The 18680-nt window shown below is 46.0% G+C and overlaps 1 protein-coding gene across 32 annotated transcripts in view; it reads right to left on the bottom strand.

Annotated features, from left to right (window-relative positions):
- Positions 1–16449, bottom strand: part of MAPK8IP3 (mitogen-activated protein kinase 8 interacting protein 3) — a 70640-nt gene extending 54191 nt beyond the window's left edge. For 31 of the 32 annotated variants that reach the window (XM_040574146.1, XM_040574157.1, XM_040574147.1 and 28 more), the window contains exons 1-4: positions 16019–16449; positions 3665–3785; positions 2720–2790; positions 1886–1977 (exon numbers count right to left, since the gene is read on the bottom strand). In XM_040574146.1, coding sequence (XP_040430080.1) covers positions 1886–1977; positions 2720–2790; positions 3665–3785; positions 16019–16336 — 602 coding nt within the window. In that variant the 5' untranslated portion in view covers positions 16337–16449. Of the gene's footprint in view, positions 1–1885; positions 1978–2719; positions 2791–3664; positions 3786–16018 lie in introns of those variants that run through there. The other variant, XM_040574178.1, reaches the window with a different exon arrangement.
- Positions 16450–18680: the final 2231 nt, after the last annotated feature.

The following is an 18680-nucleotide window of genomic DNA, read 5'->3' as shown; positions in this document are numbered from 1 at the left end:
AATCCCATCGCGCTGGGCTACCAGATCTGCCAAGGCACTGTTTGCCCTTAGTGCAGCCATGCTGACTGCCACCAGTCACCTCCTTATTTGCCATGGGCCTCCGCACAGCTTCCAGGACGATCTGCTCCATGATCTTGCCAGGCACACAGGTGACACTGACTGGCCTGTAGTTCCCCAGCTCTTCCTTTCTTCCCTTTTAAATAGGGGGGTTAGGTTTCCCCTCTTCCAGTCAGTGGGAACTTCATCAGACTGACACAACTTCTCAAATATGATTGATAATGGCTTAGCAACTTCATCTGCCTGTTCCCTCAGGACCCTCGGATGCATCTCATCAGGTCCCATGGACCTGTGCACCTTCAGGTTCCTTACATGGTCTCCATCCTGATCTTCTCCCACAGCGGGCAGTCCTTCATTCTCCAAGGCCCTGCCTTTCCCTTTTGGGGCCCAGGTTACATGGCTGGAGCTCTTGCTGGCCAAAAAGTCTAAGACTTAGGCCAAAAAGTCATTGAGTACCTCAACCTCCTCCATACTCCAGGTAAACAGGTCTCCCGTTTCCTTCTGGAGAAGGCCCACAGTTTCCCTAGTCTTCCTTTTATCGCCAATGTACCTATAGAAGCCTTTCCTGTTGCCCTTGATGTCCCTGGCCAAATTTTATCCTAACGATGCTTTGGCTTTCCAAACCTGATCCTGGGCTGCTCAGACGATGTCACTGTATCCCTCCCGGGCTACCTGTCCTTGCTTCCACTTCCTGTGGGCCTTCTGTTTCTGCTTGTGTTTGGCCAGGACCTCCTTGTTCATCCATGCAGGCCTCCAGGTGTTTGTGCCTGAGTTCCTCTTTGTTGGCATGCATTGCTCCTGAGCTTGGAGGTGATCCTTGAATATCAACCAGCTTTCTTGGTTGATATTTTGGTATATTACCATATTTGATATTTTTGGTTTCTTTTCTCTTACCTCCAGGTCTTTGTCCCATGGTACTCTATCAAGCAGATCCCTGAAGAGGCCAAAGTCTGTTTTCCCAAAGGCCAGCATAGCAAGCTGGCTAGTTTAAAGCTCATTAACAGAAATAATAGTTTGACAGACATAAAAATCGCCACAGAAAACATATTTTTTACGTCTCAGTGGCTTAATAGGTTGTGCTCATTCTGAGTAGATTTATATGATGTTTTATTTGATTATTACTTCTCTAGTCTTCCAGTACTTATGGAACACCACTTTTTTTTTTCTTTTCTTTCTCACCCCAAGGGCAGTATTACTGGTATATAAAATGCATCTGTAATGAAATCAATGCAATTGCAACTTCTGTGCTTTAAATTTGGTCTAAGACTACAAAATACTAGGGCTTTTGTGTACTGAACTTCATTACTACTACTGTCATTCTTTAAACAAAGGCTGGTTCTATGAAAACGGGGGAAAATCAGTTTCTTTCTCATAAGTAGGTCTATTGGGTGACTGACCTGCAGAAATTTTCCCCTGAAGAAATTGAGGAAAAACTTATATAATGGCTAATGGATTTAATTACTACAGTTTTGCTGGCTATCACACACACACAGGCATTCACACAAATGAATACTCTCTGCCACCTCCATTCAGTTTACGGATAAACCTTTTACATGCTACCTGAGAATACAAACATATTTTTCCAGATGTCCTCCACCCATGGCAGTGTGATAAGGTCTGAACTTTGTAAATGAACACAAAAAGGTCCTCTTTGTCAAGCCTTAGAAAACTTACCTACAACTCACCCACAACCATTACAAAAAACTTCAGCTACAATTCATGCCCAGATGGAAAGATCCTTCTTCTGGTTTGTTTCTCTGTCAAATATGTGCACTCAGTTTACAAGTTCCTGGATGGCATATGTTATATGGAGAGGTTATGGCCCTACCTTCTCCCAGGTACACTGCCCTCAGTTTGATTATTTCCGCCAACCTGCTGCATCTTGGATCGTTCAATGTGTTCCACATAAGTCTGGATCATCTGTAAGGAGAAAAAAAAAATCCATGAGCCAAATACAAGAGAAGAAAAGACTCAATTTCTAATTTCCCTTTTTCTTAAAGAACAAAACAAAACAGGTGAAATAAGACGATGCTCCTCAACTTTGCTCTTCTTCTAAGCTGATGACATAATTGAATGGAATAAATTGACAGAAAATCCATCAGAAAATTACATCAGAAATGACTTAGGATTAACCAAGAACCACGAAAAAACATATTCAAAAATAATGTAAAAGGTATCCTGGAGGCTGGTTAGTAGCAGGAGATGAGGCAGGGGGGCTCTCTTCACAGAATCAAAAACTGTTGAGTTTGCAAGTGACCTATACAGGTTATCTTGTTCAACCCCCCTACTCAGGCAGGACCATCCAAAGCAGGTTGCCCAGGACCATGTCCAGATGGTTTTTGAATATCTCCAAGTATGGAGACTCCACAACCTCCCTGCACAAACTATGCCAGCACTTCATCACATGCACCGTAAAGTGCTTCCTGAGGTTCAGACAGAGCCTCCTATGTTCCCTTTTGTGCCCTTTGCCTCTTATCCTGTCACTGGGCATCACTGAAAAGATCCTAGCTCCATCACCTTTTCATCCTCCCTTCAGGTATACCTGATGTTCTTCTCAAGATTCAGAAGCTCTAGTTCAGTATGGTAAAGATTAATTTTTTGACATGATTTTATGGGCAGGGTAAGAGTTTGTTTGTTCAGAAATAATTAGATGACAGCCTACCTCTGTGTGACGCTGATGTAAAGCATTATACTCTTTCTTCATTTCTGATTCACGCTCTTCCAGTCGTGAAACTATCAAGAAAAGATTCCAACCATTAGCTAACATACAGACCAGTCTCCCCAGAGCAACTAGAAAAGTCTCAAAGCTTATACTACAAAACAGGCATACTTTGTTAGAAATGAACTCCTATCTACTGAATGAAACAAACGGAAACAGAATAATGCAAATTGGAGTATCTGGTTTTCATTACAAACTTACGTCATGGGTACTAGCATGTTCCCAAAACAGGCAGACTGGGCGGTGCAATGGAAGTGCAGAAACAGAGCACTAGCCAGGTACCCTATAAATGTGGTGGTTTATCAACAAGTTAAATTACCCTCTGGGGTGGGTGCCTCCCAGCTGTTTGAGTACAAGAAGTATTACACAAAACATGATGGGAACTTCAACCAACAAAATGCAGCTGCAACTGTTAAGAAAGCACGTGCATAAACGAACAAATAAATAAATGTGATCATTATATGAGGAAAAAAAAAGGAGGTGCTGTTCAAGCACAAGAAGAAACTGGAAACCAGGTACAAAAAGCTTTACCGATGGCCCAAATCTTGCAGATCATAGAATCATAGAATAACCCGAGTTGGAAGGGACCTGTAAGGATCATCAAGTCCAACTCCTGGCACCGCACTGGTCTACCCAAAGATGGAGAGACTAAGCATGTTCCATGCAAGAGAAGCACTGAACCCACTGCTAAATTAGTGTAGCTATATCCCATCCTTTAGATGACTCAGAATTTTATACCTAAGAAAGGGATAGCCAGAGATTTCAGCTTTTGCATAAATTACATTAAAACAAACAAACAAACAGAAATGTGAAATATTTGCACAATAGCTGTTACATGGTCATGTAAGGCAAACTGTATAATCATGTCTGGTGCACAACTTTGCTTACTCTGATCTGCATAGTTTTTGGTCTTCAGCTCCAACTGTCGAGTCTGAAATTCAAGGTGTTCCACTTGGATTTGTAGTTCTTTCTTCTCCTGTTCCAGTGCATCTTCAAACTCTATAAACTTCTGTATAGGGAAAAAACAGAAGGAGGTAAGGATGAGAAATAAACATAAAATTTATTTGCTCTTTAACGCTTTTCCCCTTCTCTCTTCCCTCATTAAAAAAAAGCATAAATTTTAAAAGAGGAGATAAGAATTTCTATGTACTGGAAGTAGTACAATAGCATTTAATCAAGCTGAAGAAAGTATCTTACAAGAGAAAGTAAAAGATGCATTCTGTGTATAATTAACATATAAACTATGGTCCAACATAAACCAGTAAACCAGTGCAATTCTGTCATCTTCAGTAACATTTTTCTTTCTCATGCCAGGCTTAATTTTGATGCCTGTTTATTTTATGTCAGAGAAGACAAATTCTATGTCTATGGTCATATATTAATAACTACATATGTCAGAAACCTTCTTCAGAGTGATTCGTCTATTTTTGCAGTTTTAGAAAGCTTTGACTGTAATTCATGCTGTGTGTAAGTTTTGCAGGAAATCTGCAAGTCTTGTGGAAAACCTATCCACAGCTGTCAGACTTCATAGTCCCCTTTGCAATCCGCTTACCAGAGCCTCAACCAGAGATTAGAAAAAGTAAATAAATAATATAGACAGAAGAAAACTAACAGTTAAAATTGTATAAACTAAAGTAATGTTGACTGAGGTGATTCTATAACTCTTGAGTCACTGAGAAATTCTGAAGAGTCTTACTTTTGACAATTTCATAAATTGTGTTACAGCCTGAATCAGTGCAGAAAGGAAGAAGTAGATGTTGGGAAGCAAAGCTTCCTAGCCTGATGAGAACTTGCAGGAAGAAAATCCTAGGGAGCCTTCCCGCAGCCAGACTAACTAACAGAACTAACACTAACCCCAGAACTTCTGATCTCTCTTCCCCAACTCCTCCTCTTCCGTGCTGGCCTTGTTGGGGAACCAGGCACAGGTAAGGAGCTCAGAGTAACCTCAGTGGCCAGTGATCGTGAAATACCCCAGCAATGAACTGGAGAAAGGCTCTGATATGTGGGAGCCGACCAAACATGACCAGCAAGTGGAGGAAAAGATTCTCGCAGCAGAATTCGATGAATTTATATTTAGAAAGAAAAGGCTTGGCTTGCCCTCTTGGCAAAGAAGGCAGGGAAGGGATCATCTCTGATAACTCTCATTAGCAACAACAAAGTGTCAACAGCACACACAGCAACATAGGTTACTTACTGCAAAGCAGTAAGAGCTGAAGGAAAGATTTTTACACACATACTAACCTTGTTATGAAATCACAACAAAATAGTATCTAGTATCAAGCTCAGATTTCTGTAAAATGTTACTGTTGACCAGGGACTCTAGTTATTCTCTATATCAGATGCTACCAATGTAGAGCAGAGAAAAAAACGCTAGAAAAGTAAAACACACAAAATATTCCCTTTAGCTCCACTATAGTGGACTGATACTATATGGGACTCTAGATTAGAGCTGTAGTCGCAGCTGCTTTCATGAAACATTTAAGCTAAACAGGGCCCCTGAAAAGCAAATGTCACCTTCAAATCTCTAAGTATATTTAAGCAAGCCTAGTTTTCACGCTCTATGTGGGCACATGAATTGTTCTGTACAGCCAACTAACATGCGTACTGCTGCAATAAATTACCATCCAGATTACTAGACTAGGAAACCCAATTAGTTCTAATAGCATTACCCACTACAAGCACGTGGAAAGATCCATACAGCTCAGATGTTTGTTCTGTTACCCACGCACATCCTCTCCACAGCAAACCACATGTAAAACACAGGACCACCACACTTACAAGGAAGGTCACTGAAGCTATCTCACCAGCTTTAGAAGAAATCCTTTCCTGACCTCAAGGATCCAAAACTTCTCTTTCATCTCTACCATGCCTCATTACATTATTCCTAAACAGCAACATCCATGGAAGGTAAAACCACGGCACCAGTTCTCCTCTCAAAGATTACATGTGCACATAATCATACCACGCCACGGGGTGTCTTTTTTCTTACTTCATGTCTTCCATTTAGAAAAACTGCAGAGACCACTGGAGCAGCCCCACAGCCCCTTATTCAGAGCTGCATAGGAAGAGAGCAAACAAAAAATAAAGGGGAGATATCTCTAATCTACATTTAAGATGTTTTCTTGAAAAAGAGCAGGCCTTGGGAGAGAGAACTCAGGATTATGAAGGGCAAACAGCTCCGAAGCGTGCTCTGCTGCCAGCCCTACAGCTCCTATTTTTGGTCTGCTTGCAAAATGCCCCTTAGATTGGGTTCTAACATATCACAACACACATACATTGACCTGCTGAAATCTCTGTTTAAAACAATGAATACTAGGAAGGTAAGATTGCTTTCACCCTCCTCTGTACCCTGCACAGGGCAAGTACTGCCCTCTACAAACGGTGACTCTCTACGGCGCAGAGCAGTCCCATGGACTATCAGAAGAGCCCACAGCCCGTCGCTTTGAAGACTGCAGCAGAAGAGGACGTGGCAAATATAATTTTAAAGAGTAAAACCTCACTGGATTCCAGGAGAGAGACAATCTGGTTGAAAATCATTTTTTAATAAGATTCCCAAGGAAATTAATGCAATTAAAATATAGGGAAATATTCTTACTCCGGGGTTTGTTAAAAGCCAGCACACAAAACAATACACCCATTGACTATTCTCGGGATAAGCCATGTGCACATTTTTCCGTTCCTTTTACTGGAATTAGCAGCCATACCGGAGACATCACGATGCTGGTGAATTGGATCCTCTCTCTTCAGGTGACTGAGAGGTCCCATCATTTATTATTCCTGCTGACTTTTAAAACCCTTCAGTAACTTCATCTGAACAATGAGTCAGTTTTTATTCCTACAACCTGTATTTATAGAAACATACAAAAACATTTTGGTCATGTCTTATTTTTCCTGCACTCACTGTTCTGCAGTGCTTTTAATCCTTAAAGGCGCTTTTAACTTTCTTTTCCATTCTGCCCAGATGTATTACAACACATTTTATTTTCCCCATGGCTTTTTTGATGCAGTATTTTCTAGAAATACCAGAAATGTCAATACCTTTTTTTCCTCTCTATATTCTTAAAAGAGTTACTGGATATCTCAGAGGCTATGCATTGACTTTTTCATTAAATTTTAAGACTGTACAAGGTTTTAGATTTTTAAGTAAAAGCATTTTCTCTTTGAAATGTCAACTCAACATTGAAACCACTTAGTCATTAACAAATATCCAGCAATCTGCTTTGGAGATTTTGAGAAGGGCAGATTTTTTCTTGAAACTCTTTCCAGAATAACTATATCATTTCACACTGAGTGAAAAAAAAAATCTAACCAAAACAGTTACACTGAGCACAGACCTAAAGAAGAAGTTTAACTGGGCTTGGAGGACTGGTCTAAGCTATACAAAAAAATCTATTTTCCTCCATCTCCTCTCACGAATTTGCTGGAACTGCTCCATGCTAAAGCTCTGTTGACAAACTTTTAATTACGACCAATTTCTAAATCCACATCACATCTCACTTCCTCAGCTTTCACTCTTGCTCAGCTCTTTTGGCTCGAGACGCCCACCTTTTCCTAACTCTCCATCCAGGATTATGCCACCCTGGCCAGGCAGGAATCATGTTTCTAGTGGCAATAAAAAATAACCGACTTTAAGGAAAATAATCATGTATCTCTGGGTAGTAAATTAGGAAGCAAAAGAAGGTACAAGACCAATTTTATTCCCACTATGCAGGGCATCTTTAAAAGGATTCCTGGATTTGTTACTGCTGTTTGGGCTTAGTTCAGAGAAACTGAAAGATTAAGTCTTCTCAGGCCTGTCCTGGTCCCTCTGGACGGCACCCTTCCCTTTAGCGTGTCCAACCCCACCACACAGCTTGGTGTCATCGGCAAACTTGCCAAGGGTGTACTCAATTTCACTCTCCATGTCACCGACAAAGACGTTCAACAGCGCCGGTCCCAGTACTGACCCCTGAGGAACACCACTCGTCACTGGTCTCCACCTGGACATTGAAGCCCTTGACCACAACTCCGAGTGCGACCACCCAGCCAACTCCTTACCCACCGAGCGGTCCGTCCGTCACATCCATCTCTCTCCAATTTCCAGACAAGGATATCATGCAGGACGGTGTCAAGTGCTTTGCGCAAGTCCAGGCAGATGACGCCAGCTGCTCTTCCCCTAGCCAACAATGCTCTAATCCCATCGCGCTGGGCTACCAGATCTGCCAAGGCACTGTTTGCCCTTAGTGCAGCCATGCTGACTGCCACCGGTCACCTCCTTATTTGCCATGGGCCTCCGCACAGCTTCCAGGACGATCTGCTCCATGATCTTGCCAGGCACACAGGTGACACTGACTGGCCTGTAGTTCCCCAGCTCTTCCTTTCTTCCCTTTTAAATAGGGGGGTTAGGTTTCCCCTCTTCCAGTCAGTGGGAACTTCATCAGACTGACACAACTTCTCAAATATGATTGATAATGGCTTAGCAACTTCATCTGCCTGTTCCCTCAGGACCCTCGGATGCATCTCATCAGGTCCCATGGACCTGTGCACCTTCAGGTTCCTTACATGGTCTTAGATTTGGTCCAACCATCACCCTACTACCAATGCCACCCACTAAACCATGTCCCTAAGCACCACGTCCAACACTTCCTTGAACACCCCCAGGGATGGTGACTCCACCACTTCCATGGGCAACCCGTTCTGACTGCTCTTTCTGAGCAGAGATGTCTCCTCATTTCTAACCTGAACCTCCCCTGGCACAACTTGAGGCCATTCTCTCCAGTCCTATCACTAGTTATCTGCGAGAAGAGGCCGACCCCCAGCTCCCCACACCTCCCTTTCAGGTAGTTGTAGAGAGCAATAAGGTCTCCCCTGAGCCTCCTCCTCTCCAGACCAAACACCCCCAGTTCCCTCAGCTGCTCCTCACAGGACTTGTGTTCCAGGCCCTTCACCAGTTTTGTTGCCCTTCTCTGGACACGTTCCAGGGCCTCGATGTCCTTCTTGTACTGAGGGGCCCAGAACTGAACACAGTACTCGAGGTGCGGCCTCACCAGAGCAGAGCACAGGGGGACGATCACCTCCGTGGTCCTGCTGGCTGCACTATTCCTGATACAAGCCAGGATGCCGTCGGCCTTCTTGGCCACCTGGGCATGCTGCTGGCTCATGTTCAGGCAAGCATCAATCAGCACCCCCAGATCCTTTTCCTCTGCACAGCTTTCCAGTCGCTCTCCCCCCCAAGCTGCATAGGGTTGTTGTGCCCCAGGTGCAGGACCCAACACTTGGCCTTGTTGAACCTCATCCCATTGGCCTCTGCCCATCAACCCATCCTGTCCAGGTCCCTCTGCAGGGCCTTCCTACACTCTGGCAGATTAACACTTCCCCCAACTCGGTGCTGTCTGCAAACTTACTATGAAGCTGACTTACTGGCTGGAGTGGCTGAAATTCCTTTGTCCTGCTCTTCAGGTGCTCTCCTGCTGACCCTTGAGACTCTTCCAGGTGTTGGGCATCTATCACTGACACCAGCATCAAACTGGGAGGAGTGGGATGTATTGGGGTTCCCCTCTCCCAGCAACCCTGGTTTAAAGCCCTCAAATTGATCTTTAAAAGAAGTAACAGCTCATATTGCTTGCTCAGAATAATTTTACTTGAAAAGTAATTTTAATAACATGCTGCTATTTATGAACATTGATAAATGTCATAAGCTTAAGTGACAGAAAGAGGATGGAGGATCTATGTTTAGATATAGTATTTTTTTTCCCCTCAAAGATTACTGAGAATCAAGTAAGTTTCCTGCAGGGCAAAGACTAACAGGCATTGCATTTTGAAAGCCTGATTCCTCAAAAAAAACTGATTCAGAAATATGTACCTCATGGTCAGGTGCTATTGCTTGTCACTGTTCTGACGATCTTCTTAAGATTAATCAAACTTGTAAACTGAAGAGTCTCCAAATGCATTTCATCTAATCAGTGTAGAATTCACATAATACATTAGAAAGTATTAGAATAATTGTTTTTTAATAAGTACTGTTCCAGCAACCGTTTGTCAGCTATGAACACCTCTAATATGCTAAATATATATATAGTTTTTGCATAGAAGAAACATTCTGTACAAAAACATGTTATGGGGGAAAGACCAAAAAAGGTGAGGGAAGGGCATGCTACTTCTGTGTTTACACAAGTAATACTTCGGAGTTAGGCAGAGGAAAAATACATCTTGTATTTTAGCTTTTAATCAGCATTTGATCCACTTGATATTTACATAGCTCATCCAGTATAAAACAATCACCCACAAACTTAAGAACAGACCCTCCTGCGTACCCCCAACAAAACCCCTCCAAGAGATTATAAAATAAATAATCTCATTTGTAGTTAGTATTTGACTATATTTGCTTGAATGTCTCTGCTGGCAAACTCTTATTCTTAAATCCTCTGGTACCTGTATGTCAGACTTAAGACAAGCTTGGCTCGTCACCAGAATGACATCTCTCTCCTGCATCACAAAACCAGGGCCAGGTGGTCTGCCACCGAGAAGGATCCCCCAGGAGATGAGGTCCCAGGACCAGCACATTGTGTATTTACCAAGATGCTGCACTGCTGCCAGCCTGGCTTTAGTTCACGCTGTCATCCCAGATCCACAATCTGTCAAGTGTCTGCTGCTATTTCTGATCAAGTGACACCCAAACAGGGAAGTAAATAAGGGCAGACTGCCGTCCGTAATACTAAAATCACACTGCAGGAGATGGAAAAGTGGTCGTTGCTTCCTTTCCTGCTCCTGCCCTTCCTCAGCCTGACATGGTGGGAGACCTGCCTGCAGAAGTTTAAGAGCAATCTAAAAGTATAGCAAATAGTTCTTCAGCACAAGGAGGCAACTCTCAACCCTCATGTCTGACTAAAGCAGAGACACCATTTACTTGTTTCCCAGTGAACGTCCCTAATTCATCTTATAAATACTTCATCCCTTCCCTGTACCATTATCATCTGCATTAACGTTAATCACAGTCCTGCAGCAGGTGACAGGTAACACAAAATCACATCTTTGGCTTACAATCCTACTTGGTTTTATTGCCACAATTTTCTGTAAGGAAAGTACGTTCAGAATCAAAAGACTTCCAACTTGCACACAGCGGACGTGCTGACGGAAGGCCGAATCAGAGACGAGGGTATCGCTATTGCTACGGATGGCTTGTAAGAAGAGTTTACCACGTAAGAAAGAAAGGAGAAAAATGAGAACTTACAACCAATGCTTGCCTGCTTAGGTATGAATCTGGGACAGAGTTCTCCAGAAACAATTTTTGTTGTTGCTTATTTTAAATATATGGAGTTAATTTTATCATCTTCAGTGTTCTGTTTTAATCATAATTTTCAACACTGTATTAAATTCTGAATCATGTTCAGCTCCTAACCCTGACAAGACGCAAATATGAGAAAAGATTATTAATACCCCAATGATTTAAGGTTTGCCTCACCCAGAAGAGGTGATCACTTGACAGATGCTCACACTTGCATTGCCTTTTACTTTTGAACAGTTAAATGGATATCTTTTGGAATCATATAACAAGAGGGGAGGTAAGTGTCACAAATGTGAAATCTAGTATTACCCAGCTCAGTAGAAAACCATCATTACAATCTTACAGTATTTTTCAAGATAACAAAGAAACTAGTTTCTTTGGGATCAACATCTTTTGTAAATCAACACAACAATAGAGGTGGATTTGAGTTAAATTGGAAGAACGCTATAGATACATACAGATACAGAACGTTGCAGATTCTGCTGCTCATTCTGTTACCAAAATCTGACACTGCCCGCAGGCATCGGGAATGGAAGAGCAGAGTTTGAAAAATATAAAGACAGATCTTGAACATGGCTGGTTGTGAAGTTAGTCTGCATTTCACGCTTGCCAGTTGCTTTCAACTACATTTAGTGAAAAGCATCCAAGTGATATGCAAAGCCTTTCTTTCTCTGACATCTGTTATTCCTGAATGCTTTTTTCCCCTTTTGACACTATGAGGTCACCATCAGGCTGCAGCATCTCCCAGTAACCAGCTATCCGTGAGTTCCGATTTCAGGGTATGGAAATAGGAAGTGCCTTCCCAGATTGCCATCGTTCCAGAAACGGAAAACACAAGGCAGAAAGGGAGAAAGCATTCACAGTGGAGAACACCAGAAGTTTGAGCACAGAGCCTCACTTTCATCACCTTACCTCACCACCTTGTTAATTAGCCACAGAGGGAGGGATCATATTTAAAGCATTCCTTAATTAGGGCTGAGGGCAGTTTTCAGAAGTCTTCCGGTTGCTTAAGATGCAGACACAAGCTAGTGAACTTGCAATATTGCCACCCAGTTGAAGAGCTCTTTAAATACCTCACATCCCGCAGAAACCTGCGGAAACCACAGCACACAGCTCTCCAAGGATCACTTTTCACCAAAGCAATGATTTTCTAACAAAACACCAAAGACATCTCCAACTATTTCATAAATACAAAATACTGGTAAGCGAAAGTGGTTTTATTGTAAAACAACAGTGCAAATAGCAAACCATCAATAGGAACTGATGGCCATGGCAACATGCTGTCGGAATACAGGGAGGTTGCTTTTCTTCGGAAGTGGTATAGTGACACTCGCGTATCTCCTGCAAGTTCCACAGCAACGATGCCATCAAAGCACTTTCACAGTCTCAGTCAGGTCTGACTGGGCACTGACAGCAAGAGAAGCCTTTGTCAGCTGCAGCATGGCAGGCTGCTGTAACAAACACACCAGTGCCCGTCTCCTCATTCCTGGAGCTGAACAGAGGCCCAGGGACTGACTCAGGCAGCGCCAACGCATCACGCCTAGAAACAGACCTGCCACCACAAGAGGAAAAGTTATTTACAGATCATAGCCACGTTTACTGAGACCAAGGTTTCTTTAACCATTTTCCAATGCTCCCAGGCACCGGAGTGCCCCCGCGCAGAGCACTAACTACAAAAGCCATTTATTAGGGGGTCAGACCTACTAAGCAGCACCGGGGACTTCTTTTTACACCATGCATATGTGCATGGCAAATGAACATTCATTTAAAAAAAATCTAACAAGGATCAACTCATGCTGCAGATCGTCAATTGGCTTTGCTACTAACTCACTTTTTGTTCACCTGGGCAGCCACTACCTTTCCCTTGCAGTATGTAAAATCACACTGGAAGCGGTTTTCATGCAATGAGATGTCTGCAGACCAGTGCCACACCTGACAGCGATCCTCATCATTCTTCTGCACTCTGGGAAGCAATGCTAATGTACAATGACCAACCCTGCACTTCACATCTTACAGGCTGTGAAAGCTTTTACATGCATTAACACTTGCCCAGTCATCTAAGAGTTACACTCCACACGACTGATGATCTCTGCAGAAGCCTGTACTTAGGGCACACAGAAAAGAGGTTTACATAAAACAGAATGTCTCATTAACGATGGACTTATTAAAACTTGTTTTCCTTGTGGTTTTTTTGCTGGTGTCCCCTAGACCCTTCCTTGTCCCTGTTGGAACTCAACCCCTTCCTGAGCAGACACCAGGCAAGAGACAACATTTGCCAAGACTGGATGGGAGCCCTGTAAGGGTGAAGAGGAGCCGAACCCGTGTGTGCCCAGCTCCACATGCTAAACGCTCCGCGTGGCTTAGCGGCAGCCCAGCTCTGCCGGCCTCTTCTGCAGGTGGGGCCTTCAAAGGCCTTTTAGAGAAAGGCCAAGTGATTTTCACAAGAAAAAGATACCGAGCCTTTTTGTTTTCCCCAAATATTGCTGAAAGTGGTTAGCGCCTTCCTGAGTTACTGGGGTAACTGCCTAATACCACTCACATAAACTTCATCGCAAAAAAAAATCAAAAAATCACAGACTTACAAAATGGTTTGGGTTGGAAGGGACCTTAAAGATCACCCAGCTCCAACCCCCTGCCATGGGCAGGGGCACCTCCCACCAGACCAGGTTCCAAAGCCCCATCCAAGCCGTCCCTGAACAATGCCATGGATGGGGCAACCACAACATCTCCGGGCAACCTGTCCCAGTGCCTCTCCACTCTCTGAGTGAAGAATTACTTCCTCATATCTAATCTAAACCTACCCTCTTTTAGTTTAAAGCCAGTACCCCTTGTCCTATTGCTACGATCCCTGACAAAGAGTCCCTCCGCAGCTCTCCTGTAGCCCCCTTTAGGCAGTGGAACGTGCAGGGATAATGTAGAAGGAGAACACTCACTTGTTCTCATAAGAAGTACATTATCTATTCATTGGGGTTTTTTTTGGTAAAAAGTCTCTTTACAGACACTTTTTTGCCCACTTCAGTTCAACTGTGCATAAGGATGACAGAATACTTTTTAAATCTCAGCAAATGGTATTCTGCTCTGGTTCTTGAGCATCCTTGCAGGGACTGTAACTGTTGTCACTACATTTTCTTCCAGGGACTTGGTACACATGAAGAAAATGCATCCTGTATCCATTAAGTTGAGAGCAGAAATCTACCCAAGTCCAAAGATGCAAGATCATCCCAAATGGGCTGTTCCATTTCCCATACGAAGTCCCATCCCCCCCCACCCAATAAATATTGCACTTTCAAATATTTTTGTTTCTCAGAGGCTGCAAAATACTGGCTCTGTGGAATATTTAATAAGTCAAGTCCCGAGTACTCAGTCACTTTTAAATCCTTACATGTTTTCATAAGAACTTTAAAGATTGTTTATTGATTTTATTAATTAAAATATCAGCCCATTAATACATAATTAAAATTAGGAGTAAAACTTTACTTGCCTGGTTCTAGCTTTCGGCATTAGTAATGGACCATGACTGTCCCCCTCATCTTTATGTTAGCAAGATTCTTGCAAGTCATTATTAAGCAACAAAAACACTTCTACAGTGTTTTACACAGTTCCGGAGTTCAAAAGCTATTTCATTAATTACCTCTCAGCAAATCAGAATATGATTCATAGTGATGACTACTGAAGCTTAAATCTTTTGCTCGTAGTTTAAAAGATGGCAAAAGATGACTTTGTAACTAGTTTTTTAGAGAAGCATAAATGATATGGCAGGTGATGGACTTTTTCTACCACCAGTGCTTTAACCCATCTCACAGACTATTACTATTATTTCAGCAGGCTAAATAGCACACCCAGGGCTGGCAGACCTCATTTATGGCCAACAAGATGCTCTTGATTTCAGCAGAGACAGGCACACGTGTAGCGAGGGGAGACAGTGCAAGTCATCTCCTCTCTCTCTTTTGTCTACGCCTGAGTCTTTGCAGACCAAGGATTTGTTGCCTTCCATCAGAGGGGGTCGTTCTCCCCACCATCCACTTTGCAACCCCCTCGCCCGGCTGAGCACAGTGCTCACGGAAGGTAAACCTGTGCTCCACGGAACTGCATACTCTAACTCGGAAAACTATTTTTTTCCAAGGTATGGTTTTGGTTTAAAAAAAAAAAGTTTCAAAAATCTGATCTTTAAATATAATTTTTGCTCCAAATAGCTTACTGCTGGCATTGAAAGGGATGTTACCGCTAAAGAGAGACAGGCCACCATCTTCACATCCGCTCAACCACGGGTCAAGAAATTAACAAGAATAATTTTTTTTTAAACCACAAACTAGCACGAAATTTCAAGTCACCTAGCTGCCGTTGGTACTGCAGAGTGAATTCTTCACATTCACAGAACTGCAGCTATTTTTGATTCATTCTCCTTCCCCCTTTCGAGCGGGCGGCTCGGCAGCCCCAGTCCCTGCCTCCTTGGCTCCAGGCGCACGGTGATGCAGGAGAAAAAGAGCCCGGCTGTGCGCGCAGCCGACGCCAGCCCGGCGGCGGAGCCATGGCCATTTTCTCGCCGACGCTCCCCGAGCGAGGCAAGGGGGCACCCCGCGGGCGGGCTGGCGGAGCTGTCCGGCACCACCGGGGCGCAGCGGGCCGCGTTCGCCCGGGCCGGCCCCCGCCGGCCCTTCTAGAAGGCACCGCAGGCCGCTCCGCTCCGCTCCCCCTCACGGCCCCGGCCTCCCACCTCCGTGGACGCGCGGCCCCGCCCGGCTCGAGCGGCGCTCCGCCGCCGGCCGCCGCCTCACGGGAGGCCCGCCGGGGCCCCTCAGCCCGCCGGCCGTGACGGGCCCGTCCCCTCGAGCGCCGCCCCCCGCGGCGGAGGTCCCAGATGGGCGCTGGATGCCCGGCGGCGGGGCCGAGCGGGGGCCGGGGGGGGCGAGGCGGCGGCGCGGGGCGGGGCCGGGCCGGGCCCGTTAGGCCCGGCGGTGGGGGGGGGTGGCCGCGCTCACCTCCTCGGCCTGCTTGCGCAGCGCCTTCTCCCGCTCGTACTGCGTGAGGAGCTGCTCGTTGTCCTCCCGCAGCAGCTCCAGCTCCACCTCGTGCTCCTGGTTGTCGGTCAGCACCGAGTCCAGGTTCTCCAGCACCGTCACCACCAGCGGCATCAGCTCCTTCACCACCTCCTCGTCGTAGCAGTGGATGAGCCGCTCGAACTCGCGGTAGATGCTGTTGGCCAGGCCCGAGACCCGCTCCGACATCACCGAGCCCGAGCAGTAGTCGTCGCCCGGGTACCCCCCCACGCCGCCATCGTCCAGCTGGATCTCCAGCATCCTGCCGGCCTGCGAGCGCCGCGCCGCGCCCTGCCCTGCCCCGCTCCGCGCCGCTCCGCCGCTGCCGAGGCCGCCGCCGGGCTCCGCTCCTCCGCCGCTGCCGGCCGCCAATGCGCGCGAGGCCCCTCCCCGCCGCGTCACGGGGCGCGGAGGCCGCCCGGCACCGCGCGGCACGGCGCAGTCGCGGGGCGGGAGGGGGCGCGTGGGGGGTGCCCGCGAGCGAGGCGCCCTCCGCTTGCCGATGGGACCGGCGTGAGCCGCGCGGGCCGCCACGGCCTCGGGCGAAACGCGGCGGCCTCGAGTGTGCTGCGGGGTCAGCCCCGGGCCGTGCACCCAGCCCTGTCCTGGTCCCGTCGGTTTTCCCTCACTGGCACCCAAAGCACGTCTGCTTCTCCTGATCTGGGCCCCAGGGCTGAACGATTTCAGGGCGAGCAGTTGTCCTAGACCTGGACACGTTAACAAGCCAAAGACTAGAAAGGCTTCTGAATAAATGCTGTGGAGGCCACAAACTACTCGATTCTTCCCGATTTACACTTTAGGTTCTCCGTCATCTAGCACAGATGTAAGCTGTGTTACCTGACCTGTCTGCTGTTCAGTGTGAGGTCTGATTAAGGAGGAATCCTGGAGGAAGGGGGCATCTTCCAGACCAAAGAGTGTTAGAATCTAATTGTGCAACCCAATTATTAATGCAAAACTTCCAAACGCAAGTTTCTTCCTTGTGTCCATGAAAATCAGGGCACTCCTTTACCTCCATACATGTTAGATGTTTTAATTTAGGTACTCAGTTATATTTCCCCAGGTGAGGTAGCTGTAGCTTCTACAGTGAAAGGAGACAAGGACCTATTCAGACAGGAATACTGCCTTGTGGCACCATCAGAGATTGTGCTCTCATGTCCCTGGGGGGCTCGCTGCCCATTCAAGGGTCTCAAATTACTTCCGACCAACAGAAGAAACTTCCTACAGGCAATTTACAAATTAGGGCTACAAAGGTGATTAGGGGACTGGAGCACCTTTCGTATGAGGACAGGCTGAGACAACTGGGCCTTTTTAGCCTGGAAAAGAGAAATGAGGGGAGACCTCATCAGTGTATATAAATATCTGAGGGGAGGGTGTCAAGAGGATGAAACGAGGCTTTTTTCAGTTGTCCCCAGCAACAGAATCACAGAATCACGGAATTGTCTAGGTTTGAAGAGACCTCCAAGATCACCTAGTCCAACCTCTGACCTAACACTAACAAGTCCTTCACTAAACCATATCACTAAGCTCTACATCTAAATGTCTTTTAAAGACCTCCAGGGATGGTGACTCAACCACTTCCCTGGGCAGCCCATTCCAATGCCTAACAACCCTTTTGGTAAATAAGTTTTTCCTAATATCCAACCTAAACCTCCCCTGGTGCAACTTTTGCCCATTCCCCCTCGTCCTGTCACCAGGCACGTGGGAGAATAGACCAACCAACCCCCACCTCGCTACAGCCTCCTTTAAGGTAACTGTAGAGAGCGATAAGGTCACCCCTGAGCCTCTTCTTCTCCAGGCTGAACAACCCCAGCTCCCGCAGCCGCTCCTCGTAAGACTTGTTCTCCAGACCCCTCACCAGCTTCGTCACCCTTCTCTGGACTCTCTCGAGCACCTCCACGTCCTTCCTGTAGCGAGGGGCCCAAAACTGAACACAGTACTCGAGGTGCGGCCTCACCAGAGCCGAGTACAGGGGGACAATCACTTCCCTAGCCCTGCTGGCCACACTGCTTCTTATACAAGCCAGGATGCTGTTGGCCTTCTTGGTCACCTGAGCACACTGCTGGCTCATATTCAGCCGACTATCAACCAGTACTCCCAGGTCGTTCTCTGCCAGGCAGCTTTCCAGCCACCCATCTCCCAGCCTGTAGCTCTGCTTGGGGTTGTTGTGCCCCAGGTGCAGGACCCGGCACTTGGCCTTGTTGAACCTCATACAGTTGGCCTCAGCCCATCGGTCCAGCCTATCCAGATCCTCCTGCAGAGCCTTCCTACCCTCGAGCAGATCGACACATGCACCTAACTTGGTGTCGTCTGCAAACTTACTGAGGGTGCACTCAATCCCCTCATCCAGATCATCGATAAAGATATTAAAGAGAACTGGCCCCAGTACTGAGCCCTGGGGGACTCCACTAGTGACCAGCCTCCAACTGGATTTGACTCCATTCACCACGACTCTTTGGGCCCGGCTATCCAGCCAGTTTTTAACCCAACGAAGCGTACGCCAGTCCAAGCCACGAGCAGCCAGTTTGTCGAGGAGAATGCTGTGGGAAACGGTGTCAAAAGCCTTATTGAAGTCAAGGCAGACCACATCCACAGCCTTTCCCTCATC

Source organism: Cygnus olor, chromosome 15 (assembly GCF_009769625.2).
Source record: "Cygnus olor isolate bCygOlo1 chromosome 15, bCygOlo1.pri.v2, whole genome shotgun sequence".
NCBI lineage: Eukaryota > Metazoa > Chordata > Aves > Anseriformes > Anatidae > Cygnus > Cygnus olor.
Note: the sequence above shows the minus strand (reverse complement) of the source record. Positions and strands in the feature narration are given on the sequence as shown.